Source organism: Montipora foliosa, chromosome 10 (assembly GCF_036669935.1).
Source record: "Montipora foliosa isolate CH-2021 chromosome 10, ASM3666993v2, whole genome shotgun sequence".
Lineage (NCBI taxonomy): Eukaryota > Metazoa > Cnidaria > Anthozoa > Scleractinia > Acroporidae > Montipora > Montipora foliosa.
The window spans coordinates 20,768,297-20,783,296 of NC_090878.1; the positions used below are offsets into that span (position 1 = coordinate 20,768,297).

The following is a 15,000-nucleotide window of genomic DNA, read 5'->3' on the forward strand; positions in this document are numbered from 1 at the left end:
GTCGGAAATCAAACCCCTTCCCTGGCTTAACCTGAAAAGTATTGTCACGTTGGGAACTTGTAATTAAACGAAGCTGTTTGCCTACCAGAGATGCACGCAATGTAACGCTGTCGGGAGCCAAGCCTTTCGCCCTAAATTTGCATTTACACTTCATCGTTTGGGAGCATTATATTACTAACTTTTACAATGTTTTCTTTGAAGTAGAAGCAGCCTTGGGTTTGGATCAGACTTCTTCGAGTTACTTGCAAGGTCAAACAGCCGAAGCGATGAGGTAAGTCGTTTTTGTTTCCTCTTTCTGAACACAGCCGCAATTTGTTTGAGGCTTGTTGGTCAGATGAGGGTAGAAAAGCCTCCATTACATGTAATGGCTGTGATGTCCACCATTGTTCCCTGCTAGCAGAGCTTTCTTGTTTTGCGTTAGCTGGGTTGACGAGTGCAGGAAAAGAGAACTCCGCCAAGGTTCGAAACTCACCTTGATCCGACCGTCGTCCACGATCTTGGACGGCACTGTTCAATACGCATGCCTTATGACATGTTTGCTGACTGTTAGTTGAGCCCACTGTGTCTCGCGCATTCCTTTACAGTCATTCCGCTGTCGCAAAGTGAGCCCACACAACATGTGAAGTATCACGTGAGGACTCGGTCGCTAAGTAATCGTCGCGCATGCTCAACACAGTGTGTTTCGACCAATGACAGAGGTCTCTTTTGCTGTGTTCATCAGCTCAGCGAACGCAAAAGAAAAGAGACCTCTTTTGGTGGAGAACCCCTGTTTTCAAATTCAAAACAGCAACTTACATCATCTTTTTCCGTGCAGTGGTATCATACTATAAAAAAACACTCATTAATCGAGCGCTCAAGTGTGTCTTATTGCCTTTCAGAAAAATGCTCACGCAGGTTACAGTATCCCAGAATTCTTATTGTCTGAGTCGTCTCAGAAGGTCCCACATGCAAACCAAGAAGACTCGGACATAGAGGATGAATACGAAGATGATACAACGCAAGGTCAGGAGATCTCTTTTATTTGGTCACTTCACAGACCCGGGGGTCGTTTCTCAAAGATCTCGAAACTTGTCGGGCGGATTTCGGGTAACATATAGAGAAAAGTTCACGAGGGCGCGAACGAGTGAAATAGTTTTCAACAGGGGAAGAGAAATTTCGTATCTCCAAGCGGCCATGTAATGTTCTATTTATTATACAAACACCAATGAAATACTAAATCATTTCGCGAAATGCGCGATGTAACCACTAACCAACAGTCATCTTTTCACGTGTGAAGATATATCAAGAGAAAATGAGGGGACTGAGAGGGAGGCTCAGTTATTTTTAGACGAACGGAAGTCTTTGTTCTAGCGGAAGTCTGTCTTCCGAGACGTCCGCATGTAGCCTTGCCTCGCTCTCAGGTTCTTAGTGAAAAGAGAAAATGGCGGCGCACATGGAAGGTTGATGAATATTTTTATTCATTCAAACATCAGACCGAGGTTGGCCTGCACGCGGACGTCTCGGAAGACAGAACAAAGACTTCCGCTCGTCTAAATATAACTTTCGTGGACATGACATATCCCAAGGGCTGGACCGGGAGCCTCCCTCTCTGTCCCCTCATTTTCTCTTGGATATATGGGTGATTGACCAAGCGTGAGGTCAAGATGGTTGGATATTGGCCAAGTTCTTTTTCTGCGTGTTTATGGACCGAGACGAAGTGAAAACTTTGAAAATACGCGTGAAATTAATCGTTCATGGCCCTCGGGCCCATGCGATTACATATGCTAATTTTATGGACTACACTTTAACATAGGTGGTCGACTTGGAAAGATACCACTTTATTCTGTTTGGCGTATTTCCGATGTGATTTTAAGTGTTTTATTATTTGGTTTCCTTTGGTAGGAACAAGTGGTTCTCGCACCCCAGAAGATGATCTCGATACATCACAATTCCCCCGACAAATAAACCCACCAAAGTCTTCCCACGAACACTTAGCCGAAGAAAACAACCCTAATGTGACAAAGGACGCCATTAACCTCGTTATGTCTCGGAGCTCTTCGTCGTATTCAGTCGCTCCGAGTTTCACTTCGGATATTCCCGACTCGCTGTTACCCGATCTTTCCGACAAGGTTGGGTCAGACAAAATGAATGACTCGGAAGGTGTCGGATTGCCCGACGCAGTCGTGAAAACGACCAGTATTCGGACTTGGTCATATTCCAGTGAAACCAGTGCGAAACCACGTCCTCGAACCTTGGCGTTAGTGAAAAGAAATTCGGATCTTCCGGGACGCGTTCAACGTGCTGATGATTTTAAAGCGGGATTTTTTCCTACTGGAATGAAATCGTCTAATAGCGATACTAACCTACATAAGGATCCCTATGCAATTGAAGAGGTGCCGTTTATACCCAATTCTGAAGGTTCTGAGGATACGGTCGAGAGCCCATCAAATGACGAGCTTCAGTCGATTGAAGAGGACAGTCAATTTAATGGACAAAATCTTAGTATAAAAGGAACTGAGGCTGTGAATATCACTCTTACATCCAACCGTGACGTGGAGCTTTGTCCAATGGAGGGTGAATTCAGGCCGGAAACTATTCCCATCGAATATTTCGTCAGTCCTGTTCAATCTCCCACGAATTCCGAATTACCTTCTCTAAGTAAAACCCAAGCTCCGCCTGTATCAAAAAAACCTGCTCGATCCCCAGTCGTAGAAAATAAGGAGTTTGTACCGGAGGCAGAATCCTCAGTGGGAGAAGTCCAGTCTGGTTCGGAAGTTCCAGCTGGAGTAGAGTCACGTGCGCTTATTGTACCAGTAATGACTGCATTACAAGAACGAAGGCCTTCCACACCGGATTGCTCCACTGCGAAAGGGTCAAATGATACCAAAGTCCCGGGTAGAGTTCAAAGTCCAGATGAATCTCCAAGGAAACAAGAGATGATTAGCGCTGTCGATGAGAAAAAGTCCGACGTCAAAGGCCTAACTCGGTCTGCTTACACTACCCGGGTTTCTGTAAAAGATCGGATGCAGCAGTACGAACGTAATCGTTCTCTCAGCACCGAATTAGGTCGGAGAAATTCGTCGGAACTTTTCAACCCGAACCCGGTTGCCTCGCGGAAGCAGTTGTTCGAACGAGGCGAGCGGGGCGGTTATAAGCGTGTTGGTGATATAAACGCTAAAAAATCGCGGAGTGATTCAGGAAGCGGCTCAAGCTCGGCCAGTGGAAGCCCTAAGTTGTCTAGGAAACGAGTCAATGGTACCGGAGATGCAAGTAACGCAAGTCCTGTCAGCGGTAGTCCTAAATTCCGAAGAAAAAGGGCGAATGACAGCGGAGATGTTGAGAAAACAAAACCTGTTGAACAGGAAAAACAAGCGGAACCTCGGCGTCGCCGACGAAATAATAGTTCGGAAAAATCCGATCGTCCACCGAGTTTAGTCCTGGATAACCAAGAACAGGTGGAGAGTTTAAAGGCGAGTCGACCGAGAAGCGGCGATTTTTCTTCACTGAAACTTGACTTACCCGAGGAAGAAAAGGAGAGACTTACGAAGAAAACAATAGATATACCTTTTGAGGAACACCCAAGTGAAAGACTCAGATCCGAGCGACCACGAAGAAGCCCGAACACTAGTCCGAGGAGTAGTCGGGGAAATGTTCGTACTCCGTTTCCAGATGACAGCGCCGGAGAAAATAGAGAGCCGCAGTTTGTGTAATCGATTCTGAAGTGGCGTCGTTCGTTTACTGGAACAAGTGATGCCGAAGATGTTTATAGAAAAATAGGCATAATGAATGAAACCTATTTCTCAATTTAGTCAATAACCTGTGGAGGTTTTGGTGATATGCGGTTAGAACATGAAAAGACCAGGCTGTACTGCAAAGTGACTCAAGTTGTGAAGTTAATATATGAATGGAATTCAACGGAAACGATTAGCTAAAAATCGCGAAAAATGACCTTTGCCGAGATATCTTGAAATTTTCTCCCAGGAAGTATTTTCTGAAATTCCGTTTTGCTTTTTCTTAATACTTAGCCGTTGCAGGAGAATCCTGAATAAGGGGGCTTTTTATCTCTGAATCTCGTTATAATGGAAATAAATGATCGACACGGTCAGTCGCTTCTCCATGGCCAGTTGCCAAGGTGGATATTTTTGGAAAACCTTATCTCTCGTGGGATAATGTTGATATTATCGAAGGAAATTAAGCAATCGTCTCTTCAATTTTTTAATAACTTTACTGTGGCCATTTAATCATTCAATTTCACTGGTTAAAGAAAGCATTTGATACTAGAGACGGACGCTCTTTTATATACATATTTTAAGAACGGTACAATTTTATGTCGTCATAAGAATATTTTTGAGAGTTGTAAATGTATACTTAAACAGAACAACTTATTGATATCTGTGAATGTGTAGTCGTGTTGAATGCAACGGTGACCTGGGGCCCGTGTCTCGAAAGTCCCGAAACTTTACGGGACATTTTTGGGTGTCACAATTCCCTCTGTATCTCAAGAACAGAGAGGATTTAAGTCGTCAAATTTCACGGTCAGTTTGCTTTTAGCTACCTTGAAAACATGTTAAAAGATCGGCATTCCAAAACCAGCGGTTGGCAGGTCCGGGCCCGAAAAGTTTTCGGGACTTTCGAGAAACGGGTCCCTGGTCCCAGTTTTGCAGTTGGAGACAAAAGATGTTCAACACTACCCGTGGGATAAATACTTATCCCAGGGTATAGGGACGTAAGTCGCACACGAGTCATTAGGGAGTTGAAGAAACGACGACGGCTACGGCAATAGCGACACCTCAGAACAATAATATCATTGGTTGAAAGAGGAAGTCTCCTTCACAGCCGTTTTTTTGGATGTCACGCAACGCTCCCCCCAAGGTGGGGCGACTAATCTCGACCTCCAATGGACCATTTTTAGAGTTATATGCTTAGTTACCTGGCCTTCAAATGAAAGTGAGGATAAATTTGGCCTTGTGTTAATGATTTTTTTCTCATGCTAATTAGTTGGAATTTACATAAGAAAAGCAATGAGGTTTTCTTCAAAACAAGGTCCACTTTAGCCTCTCTTTCATTCACAGGCCAAAGAACTAAGCACACAACTGCAAAATGGTCTGTTGTAATGCATGTCCTCTCAATAGCTCATTTCCGAGTTGCTGAGTGTCTTATTTCCGAAACGAGTCCTGGTGCACAACCATTCAAATGGAAATGAGTTGCGTATTCTTATGCAAATCAGACTCATTTCCCTTATAGTAGTTGAGCACCAAGACTCACTTCGAAACCGAGACAAACAGCAACTCGGAAATGGCCCATTGAGAAACTCATAGACCACTTTCATAAATGGCGACCAACTTTACATTCTTTTGTATTTATGTTAATTAGACCTACTGCCCTCGTTTTAAAACAAATATTGTTTTGAAATTTGCTCGTCATAGCGAGGTTAGTAGGGCTTGTTAGCATTAAAACAAAAGAATAATTTATTTGGTCGCCATTATGAAAGAGGTCTATGCTCCAGTCACTCTCGACCTAGAGCTTTCCCCTTTTGCGCATGCCATGTGCATACTTGAGATCCGAGGCACTAGTGACGAGATTGGGTCTCTCATCTAAAAAGATTCTAATCAGAATAGGCCATTTCCGAGTTCATGTCTGCCTCCTCTTCAAAGCGAGTCTAAGTGCGAAGCTTTTGTGATGGTAATCAGTTCTACTTTACATATGAATAAAAACTAATTTTCAATTAACAAAAACTTCGCACTTAGACTCGCTTTGAAGATGAGGCAGGCCAGAACTCGGAAATGGCCTATTGACTTTCCACGACACGACAAACAGAAAACTCCTTGTTTCTTGATTACCAGGTCCCAAGAGGGTTGATTCAGAAGGTGACCACAGTAAAGAAGTTGTTCACATTCCCAGCGCCAGCCCTTTGCGTGTTACAAAGAGATTTTGTCAAAAAGTGGAAATAAGGAGATTAACCAACGAAGTTCGAGAACCAGATGTAGAAATCCTTGAATCACAATCGCGAGGCATGGGTAACCTAATTAGCCAATGTTAAAAATACCATAATACTATTTGTATGTCCCTCCAAAATTTTGCATAAGCATGCGTTGTTTCCAGTTTCTCTTGGGACCATTTTAAGTCCCCAGAGAAAATAAAAACAATGCTTATGCAAACTTTTGGAGGGACAAACAGAGTATTATGGTATGTATGATATTGGTTTATTACGAGCGATATTATTCCAGATGCAAACAATATGTAGATCGAACGTCAATTTGTAGTATAGGGAAGATATCGGTTTACAAACATTGCTTTCCAAGCGAAGCTATGATCTTCGCAGTTGTGAAAGAAATTTTTGCAATTGCGTAAAGAAGCCTGAAAAATTCAGGACTTCAACGGGGTTTGAACCCGTGACCTCGCGATACCGGTGCGACGCTCTAAACAACTGAGCTGTGAAGCCACTGACGTTGGGAGCTGGTCATTTGTGGGTTATAATTTTCCCAACCACAGGAACAAAAGACACTTCGTTTTAACAACCAATGAGGCACTGGTTGTAATGTAGACTTGTTCTGAGCCAATCGAAAGGCCGATATCATTTTTTGAAAGAGTTTATGAAAGGACATGTTACAGTTGGTGCAACGCGGAGAAATGTAGGCGTGTGTCAAGCCTAAAAATTTTCGCTTTTTGGCAGCTAGTTCTTCGTTAGAAGGGGACGTGGAGAATCCTCAACATCCCACCTTTGCTTCGGGCTCAGTTGCAATGAATTTAGGGACAAAGATCGGCTCCTCGCTGGAGCTTTTCTCAAAAGCTTCCAACTTGCTCTTTTCTTATTGTATACGAAATACGGAAATTCAGAGAAGTTGATGTTTCGAGTTATAAATATTTATCGAAGCAGCGAGATCACAAATTGCTGCCAAGTACTTGGAGATGACTCCACCCACATGCATAATTGATATTTCGGTCTTTTGGAGGCTATCACAGCTAAGTTCACACCGTTATAAACTCATAAAAACTCATAAATTTCTCCACAACCAATATGCAGTGTTTATTTCTTGTAATATTTTCACTGATATAGTTACACTTTCTTGCATACGGAATCCGCGCCCGCAGTGCGCGCGGCATTCAAAACTGTTGTGCTATCCTGTCAATCATTTGCCCTTTCACCGGAAACGGTACATTTCTGTGCGTAAACCACGTATCGGTCGATCTACCCTGTCGAAAGGACGCCATCAAAGCCTTTTTTCGCGAAGTTACAACAAATGAATAAATACATTCTCAATACAGTTTTGACGTCTCCTTACACTTTATTCGAAAATACCATACTCGATTCGTCTTAAAATAGTTACAAAAAGTACAAATAACAACCAAAGCACAACAGCTGACGTTCGAATCGCCACTCTCTGGCAACTAAGTTTTGAAGCTAAAGTTTGTTTACAAAAAAAGTTGCCTCAAAATATTTTAAATTGTTTTCTGGCCCTTTAATTGCGAACAGTTCACGTGACGTCGGATACCACAGTTTTTTTCCGCCTGCTGAATTCTGATTGGTGAATTTACATTTCAGTAGCCCTCGCCGTATGCACGGTTGCAATTGTGTGAACACAAGGACTCATGGGAACAATATCAAGTGTTCCTGCCGATGCGCAAGTTTAGATTAAGCTTATCTTGTTTTCGAAAGATGGTAGCCAACGTGTAGCCGTACCCTCCCCCCGCGATGAAAAAAACAGACAGAGAGGGAGGGTACGGCTAGACGTGGACTAATATCGTACCCAGATCCCCTACGTGACAGAGTGAGATTTGGGTACGAGATTACACGTAGACAAGAAACATATATTTACGTATCTGATAGGAGATTTCCACGTGCCTCACATGAAAGCTTGATCTTTTTTGTTGCAAATAAACGTCAGTCACTCCAAAAAAATATAATGCCACCTTTTCCTGTTACAGGAGATACACAAGAATAGAAGAAATTTCATCAACCTTTTTCAATGTCAAAAACCCAAGTAGAAATGAAAAAGAACACCTTTGGCCTGGCCTTCTATGAAAACCAATAAATTCCTCGTTGCTGTAACCGACAAGAAATAACAAGTTTCCAAACAGTTGTCTTTTCACCATGCATGTAATTGCTTTTATTATTCAACACATTGTGACAATGTCCTAATATGGTCATAGCACGCTCAATATTCGTCGTGCGTACTCAACGTATATCCTGCGATATACGCAATTTTGTGTGTCGCGGAAAAAAATGGTAGTTTTTCCAGCTTTTTTTTTTTAACAAACGTAGAAAATTGTTCTTTGTCATAAATAAAACAATCATACTGCTCAATCTTGCGAAATATCGCCTGATTTTAGGCAACTCGGCCAATGGTCTCGGCAAAGTATCAGGCGATATTCCGCGCGATTTCGCAGGATAATTGTTAAAAATTGCGCGCTTAGAAGGGTTTTTCGGCTTTCTAAAAAACAATACACCCTGGTGAAAGCAAAATACAAAAACTGCGTGATAAAATGTTATTAGAAATGAAAAGAAAATCCCACTGGATAAAAATGAATAATGAAAGGGAAATCCCACAGGAACAGTGTACAGCCCATAACATCTTGCGAGCTTCACCCGCCGAATTCCCTCCAAGCATGCATCGCGCGTGGAGCACAGCAGTTGAGGAGTGAATCAACTGATAGTCTCGAGCAGAGAGGTGTTTGCTGCACAATCTTTCACCATCTGTGCTTTTTCCATCACATCCACAAATGATGGAGGTGGAATACAGCATAGGCGTCCAAAATCGCTTTGGGGCGTTGAATTTTGACGACGAAGATCCCGATGAGATCCTGCACAAGCCTGAGAAAACTAAGGAGGAGCCGTCCAAGAAAGAGAAGACCAAGAAACAAGACAAAAAGGATGTAAAGCAGGCTGTTAAAGAGACGAAACCAGCCAGCACCAAGAAGGACATAGTTAACGAGGAATCGAAAAAGGAAGGTGTGTATATTTAAGAGTTTATTGTCCTTGTAACGTAAAATGTACATGTTGTACCATGACGCCATATCGTGTTGTCAAACCACATGTGGAATTTAAACATTCGCGTATCTTCCAAATTTCTCGCCGTCTTCTCTTATTTTCTTATGCATAAAGTAATATTAAATTTACCGGGATATTAGATGTTGGCAAATTTGTGTTATGTATCGTTTGTTAAGAATAAAACCATCGACAGTTGCTCGAGCAGGAACTTAAAAACCTACTAAGGTAGCTTAGCCTAGCATTTCTTTTCGCATCATGCTCAGATGGGAATTCACGTGTTGAAATAAATTCTGTGCAAGCTAAAAAAGGATTTCCTTGCTTTGTTGTTTCGATCGTAACTTGAGCGTTGAATACAAGAAATACATATTTCGCAGGAAAAATAAACATTTCCAGCACGTTTCCAGCTGTTTGTGTACATCTGAGATTGTATTGATTTTCACCAAGTGATAAATTATTCTGTTACTACTCGACCAAAACTGTTTGCCTTCGGTGCGTTTTACTTGCAATTAGCTCCCGTGTAATACTTGATTATCTTATTATTATTTTTCAGAACGAACCGAAAGCAGGCGTGGCGGTCGCGGAAAAAGCGATGTTCGGAGAGAAAACGAGAAAAACACGCGTTTAGCGAACGGACCAAGCGAACGAAAAGACCGTGATGACAACCCTCCAAGGGAAAGACGAGGAGGTGGATTTGGCGGCGGCTTTAACCGAAGGAGGGAGGGTTCCCATGGCGATCCGGACTCTCCGGAAAAAGAGGGTGGTGAAAGAGAAAGAGGAGGCTTCGATAGAGGAAGAGGAGGCCGTGGAATGCGCGGCAGAGGTGGACGCGGAGGGTTTGGACCGCGTGGAGGTGGAGGTAGCGGTGGCGGTGGAGGGAGCTTTGGAAGGAAGCGAGAGTTTGAAAGAAGAAGCGGAAGTGATCGCTCGTAAGTTTTTATTTAGTACAAAGACGTTTGATTTGCTACACATTGTGCTATTTTAATGAAAACTTGCTGTCTCACAAGCTTTGACAGTAACTGCCTGATTCTGTCTTCTGTCCCTCTGTTTTCTTATACAAAGTACCAACATTATCTTTCTGCCTATTTTTAGTGACGATCATTGTTTTAGCTGGGTAATACTCGCATGCAGTTTTGTAATTTTATCTCAAAGAAGAAAAAACCCTGTAAACTTACATACATGTTTTTTTTTTTGTTTATACATGTAGATGATTTTCCCTCAGTGTGTAAGATGAATCAAAGGTTTTTTCACCCAAATTTTGTGACTAAGCTGATTAGAAATGGGTCATTCATGCCGTTATAATTATTTATTTTCTTGATGCCATTCACCTTGAATCACAGAAAGGACGTTTGATTGTTGGTAGTCGTGTATCAATTTGTGGTCTACCTTCTTGTTAGATAATGTCTAAATAACTTTATACATCAATCTGCTGTTGTTATGTGCCACATAGTATCTTTTCCTTGGGGATTTTATTCTTTAGCACAATAGTCTTCTCTGCAACAACTCGACATCTTTTAACAAACTTTTGGGCACTGCTTCGGGTATCGCACACAATAGAAGTAACTATTGTGTATTAGTAATTTTGTTTTGGCTGGTTATTGTTTCCTGGCTTTTGTTTCTTTTGTTTTACATCATGTGTTTACTGGTATGTTTCTATGCAAAGTAAAAACCAAAATTTTGCATTTTACCTTTGCTTTGACATCATTTGGTAGAGTGATGTAATAGTGAAATAATGATGGTAAATTGCAGGATGACTGAAAGAGATTTCAATAAAATTAAAATTGTTGACTGATTTGAGTAAAGTAACTGATTGTTGTCATCCACAAAATGAATTTTAACATTAGGTTAGAAAAAAATTTATCTTTAATAATTACTTCAGTTAAGGGAAAAGAGTAGCCTGCCCACTTCTCTGAGTCGAATGTTTGTGGTCATTGAAACCCCTGAATGATGTTTATTTAGTGTTCGTGCCAACATTGTAAGAAAATAGTTTTGTTGTTTTGCTCTTGATCTTAATCAAACAAAACATACTTTTAAGGGAGACTTCATTTAAGTTAAAGTTGATTTGTGGAGGAAGATATGTGGTGTATTTTGTCATTTAGTGGTTAAATCTATTGCACAAAATTATCTAAACACAGTAAAACCTTCAGGGTTAGGATTAGGGTTAGCGTTAGGGTTAGGTTAGGGCAATTGTATAATTACTGAACGTTTTATACCTTGTTTAATTTAAAAAATTGAAACAATAGAAAAAGAGACACCAAGTACCTACCTTTGTGTACGATGATTACTGCTGACATTAATTTTGCTGTTAAGAAAATTGGAGTTCTTTGTAATGGCAGTCGAATCTCTGACTGAGCCACTAGTATTCTTGTTAAAGGTCAATGTGAGGTTTTCTTGTGTCTGTTATGTGAAATGATTTCACTTTTTCTTTTCCTTTTAAAGGGGCTGTGTCATGCAAAATGATGTAATTTCATGACACCGACAATGCCCGAAAATTAGAATGAAACATGGTAGTAACAACTTAAATATGTTGAACAACATAAAAGAAATACAGCAAAAGGAAAGAGAAGCATGGATAAACACAAATGGGAGAAGATTGAAACAGATTGCATTTGGGTAATCTTGAAAAAAGTTGGGCCGACGTTTTTCAAGTTTATGACAAATCGCCTGGATAAAGGTCATTTTTGCTCAGAATCATCTTGTTTGTGATGTAAAATAATTTGATTATTAAAAGAATTCCACATCACCATTTTCAAGTTTAACTCGTGTTAACAAAAGATTTCCCCTTAACATCCTAAAATGACGTGACATAGCCCCTTTAAATTTTGGTTAAAACTGCACTTAGCATTAATTTTACTATCTGTCCTATTTTGTGAGAGAACTTTGTCCTTTCCTTCTGGTCTAGGGGCCCCCGACTGGACAATTCAAGTCGCGGGGACAGAAGGTTGGACGTACATTTATCATTTAATAACATTTCATTCTTAGCCTTTAAATGTTACCAGTATATTTTGCACATTTCTGTTCTTTGTTAAGCTCTACTTAAGGGTTATCCCTGGGCATGAGTAAAATTGTGTTGGGTTAAACAGAGTAAAGTGTTTAAGTGGCCCTCTTGGTAGGTTGAACATTATTTGAGTTTCAAAAATAATTGTTTTCTCCTTTCTTGCAAAGAAGATTATGGTAATTTAACTAAAACAGTGGAGTGGCAGTTGGTTATTGTGTTTTGAAAAGAGGGTGTACTACATGTTTAAGTTTTAATTCTGATCAGTTTGGCCGCGCACAGGTGGCTCGGTTGAGCACCGGGCTGCCATGCGGGAGGTCGTGAGTTTGACTCCTGCCGGACCAACACTCAGGGTCTTTAAATAACTGAGGAGAAAGTGCTGCCTTTGTCATGACATCCACAAATGGTAAGACTTTCAAGTTTCTCGGATAAGGACTATAAGCCGTAGGCCTGGTCTCACAAATGTCTTCCGTGTTCATTAGTTCCCTGTGGGACGTTAAAGAACCCAAACACCACTCGAGAAGAGTAGGGGATGAAGTTCCCAGTGTTGTGGCTGTCCTCTGTGAGTGTATGGGTGGGTGGATATAGCAGGTCCACATCAGCAGAATAGCTGCCAAAAATTCAACCTGCTCAAGCAAATAAATGACAAACAAACAAATGTCAATTAGTAAAATATTGCGGAAAAATACAGATAGAGGTCGGTGTTTTCCAATGAAGCTTAAGGTGGAGGTATTTAACACCTTCAGCAAAAACCGAATTCAACATTAGCAATGCACTGAATCATTGAGATAAGTTTTTAAAATAGTGTACTTATTTTGTTCCAAGACTTCAGAGAAACAATAACATGCATGTTGTGTTGTCTTTTGCTTATAAATTATTTGAAATATTAGCAACTTTTGGGATTACTTTAAAATTGATTCCACTTTACTTCTGTGACATTTCTTTTATCAAAGCCAAGGAAGTATTTCTTAACATCATTTTAGGAAAAATGTATTTTGCATTCTACTTTCGTGTTGAAAGGAGATGCAAAATAGGTTTTTTCTGATTAAAGTGATGGTTCTACTTAATTTTTTTAAAATTCCAATTCTTGGCATAGAGGTTACAGGAAAAAACTTCAATCTAGGAATTTACTAAATTCTGTTTTAAATTTTGGCCATAGTTTTGATTGATAAGCAGTTAAAAAAAGAAAAGTAAATAGACGACAAAGTGTTTAAAGTTTTGACAATGTGTTTGCTGTCAATTCTCCTTTCCTGCCCTTCAGTTATTAATTAATTAATTAACCCTTTCACTCCTGTAAGGGCCAATGAGACTTATAGATTTTACTCTGTCTAACGCCAGACGATTTTACTCGTCAATGGGGAACCCCACAGGAGTGAAAGGGTTAACTATGTGACGAAATACTTTTTGTATTGTTTCTTATTTCATTTATTTCTCTTTTATCTAGTCATGTGCTAATTTTTGTCTGCTCTAAAATATTAGTATGATAAAGGTTCAAAGATATCTGTTCCTTTTTTAACTTTTGACAAAAAGTCATCTGACAATGACTTTCTGCTTAACATCAGAACTTTATAATAGAGTAGTTATGAAACCAAGCTTGTTTAACCCATTGACTCTTGGGGGTTCCCCATTGACATTAGACAGTAAAATAATAAGTCTGGCCGGTTTAGTCCGGTTTGGGTGTGATTGGGTTAATGGCGACATTATTCAGTGAGTGATTAATTCTTCACATTAGCTTCTCTATTCTTCTCTAATCACTCACTCCTTTGGTTCCCCGGAACACGCCAGCTGACAAGTAAATTGTCTAGTGTTAGAAAGAGTAAACTCTGTTATGTCTCAGTCCCAGGAGTCTCTGAGTTAAAAAGGGATGTCAATTGAACTTGTTTTGTTCTTTTAAGCATCCTTGGCATCAAGACTACATTGAGCTACATGTATGCAGGTACATCCCTAAGGAAGTTCTCTTTTTGTGTCTTAATGAATGAAGGTTTTTCCTCATTGGTTTTGTAGTTCAGTAAAGCCTCAGGACAAGCGTGAAGGTGGAGGTCAGTACAACTGGGGCAATCCAACAGAAGGATCAGGGTAAGTTTTATTTGGCCCTTTCCATGAGCAAATCTTCGTAAAGTCTCTGCATACGAGCCAGAAGGCAGGGTTCTTGCTAAGTTTTTGCACAGGAGGTAAAAAACCAGAAATAGCAGGTAACCTTGTTACCTGCCCCTGCATGGGCTAGCGAGCTCACGTCTTACCTTGACGTTCGTATTGATTGCTGTCGCGTTCCAGCTGCTCCTAAATTAATTTAATACTCAGCAAAAAGAAAGTAGCTTATAATGCTATTTCATTGATTTTCACTCACCAACGCTTTTCTGACGCTATTGTTGAAAACTAAATTCCGAAAGACCTTTCTGTCGTTTTCCACGTGTGGATGCCATGTTGTAAACGTTTAATAATGGATTATTGGGGGTTTCCCCTGGCTGCGGGAGGAATGGAAAGGAAACATGGCGGACATCGTTTCGAGGGATGAGTTGGCGAAAACAAGCTGGATTGCTTTTACAAATGGTATACTTTCGAAGCGATAACATGTGCCAGATATCTTCACAGGATTGGTTGGAAAGGGAAAGCAATATTTTCCCATAAACACAATGTGATTTCACCTTTAAACAGACGAATATTCGTTGGATAATTTCTGCAAATGTTTCAGTGAAACAGCCGGTAACATTTACTTGAACAGCCTGTAAAAATAACCGGTTACCGGCTCTTAACAAGAACCCTGAGAAGGCCCATCAGGCTGGCGCTTATCTCCGGTTACTGTAGCATGAACTGACTGAGAGTATTTCTACTCTCCCCTGGATGGGATGCCAGTCCATCACAGGGTTACCCCCCAGCATTAAATGTGACCCTCTTTGGGAAAACCAGGCTTAATGAAAATTGCGTTGAGCCGTTTTTCAGCGCAACGCATTTGGAAACGTTGAAATGCATTCAAAAACATTCTCAATGCATTCTGAAACGTTTGCAATGTTCCCCAACGGAAATAGAAAACGTTCCATAC

General features: G+C 40.7%; 2 protein-coding genes across 10 annotated transcripts in view; both read left to right on the forward strand.

The window, feature by feature from the left end:
• The window catches only part of LOC137974322 (rho GTPase-activating protein 45-like), a 53,307-nt gene extending 48,929 nt beyond the window's left edge, over positions 1-4,378 (forward strand). For 6 of the 8 annotated variants that reach the window (XM_068821221.1, XM_068821222.1, XM_068821224.1 and 3 more), the window contains 3 exons: positions 202-271; positions 879-1,002; positions 1,882-4,378. In XM_068821221.1, the coding sequence (XP_068677322.1) occupies positions 202-271; positions 879-1,002; positions 1,882-3,689 (2,002 nt within the window). In that variant the 3' untranslated portion in view covers positions 3,690-4,378. The remainder of the gene's footprint in view (positions 1-201; positions 272-878; positions 1,003-1,881) is intronic. The other 2 variants (XM_068821223.1, XM_068821225.1) reach the window with 1 other exon arrangement.
• Positions 4,379-8,590: 4,212 nt separating this feature from the next.
• Positions 8,591-15,000, forward strand: part of LOC137973051 (SERPINE1 mRNA-binding protein 1-like) — a 14,874-nt gene continuing 8,464 nt past the window's right edge. Inside the window, exons 1-4 of one of the 2 annotated variants that reach the window (XM_068819768.1) lie at positions 8,591-8,929; positions 9,519-9,894; positions 11,868-11,906; positions 13,965-14,036. In XM_068819768.1, the coding sequence (XP_068675869.1) occupies positions 8,701-8,929; positions 9,519-9,894; positions 11,868-11,906; positions 13,965-14,036 (716 nt within the window). In that variant the 5' untranslated portion in view covers positions 8,591-8,700. The remainder of the gene's footprint in view (positions 8,930-9,518; positions 9,895-11,867; positions 11,907-13,964; positions 14,037-15,000) is intronic. The other variant, XM_068819769.1, reaches the window with a different exon arrangement.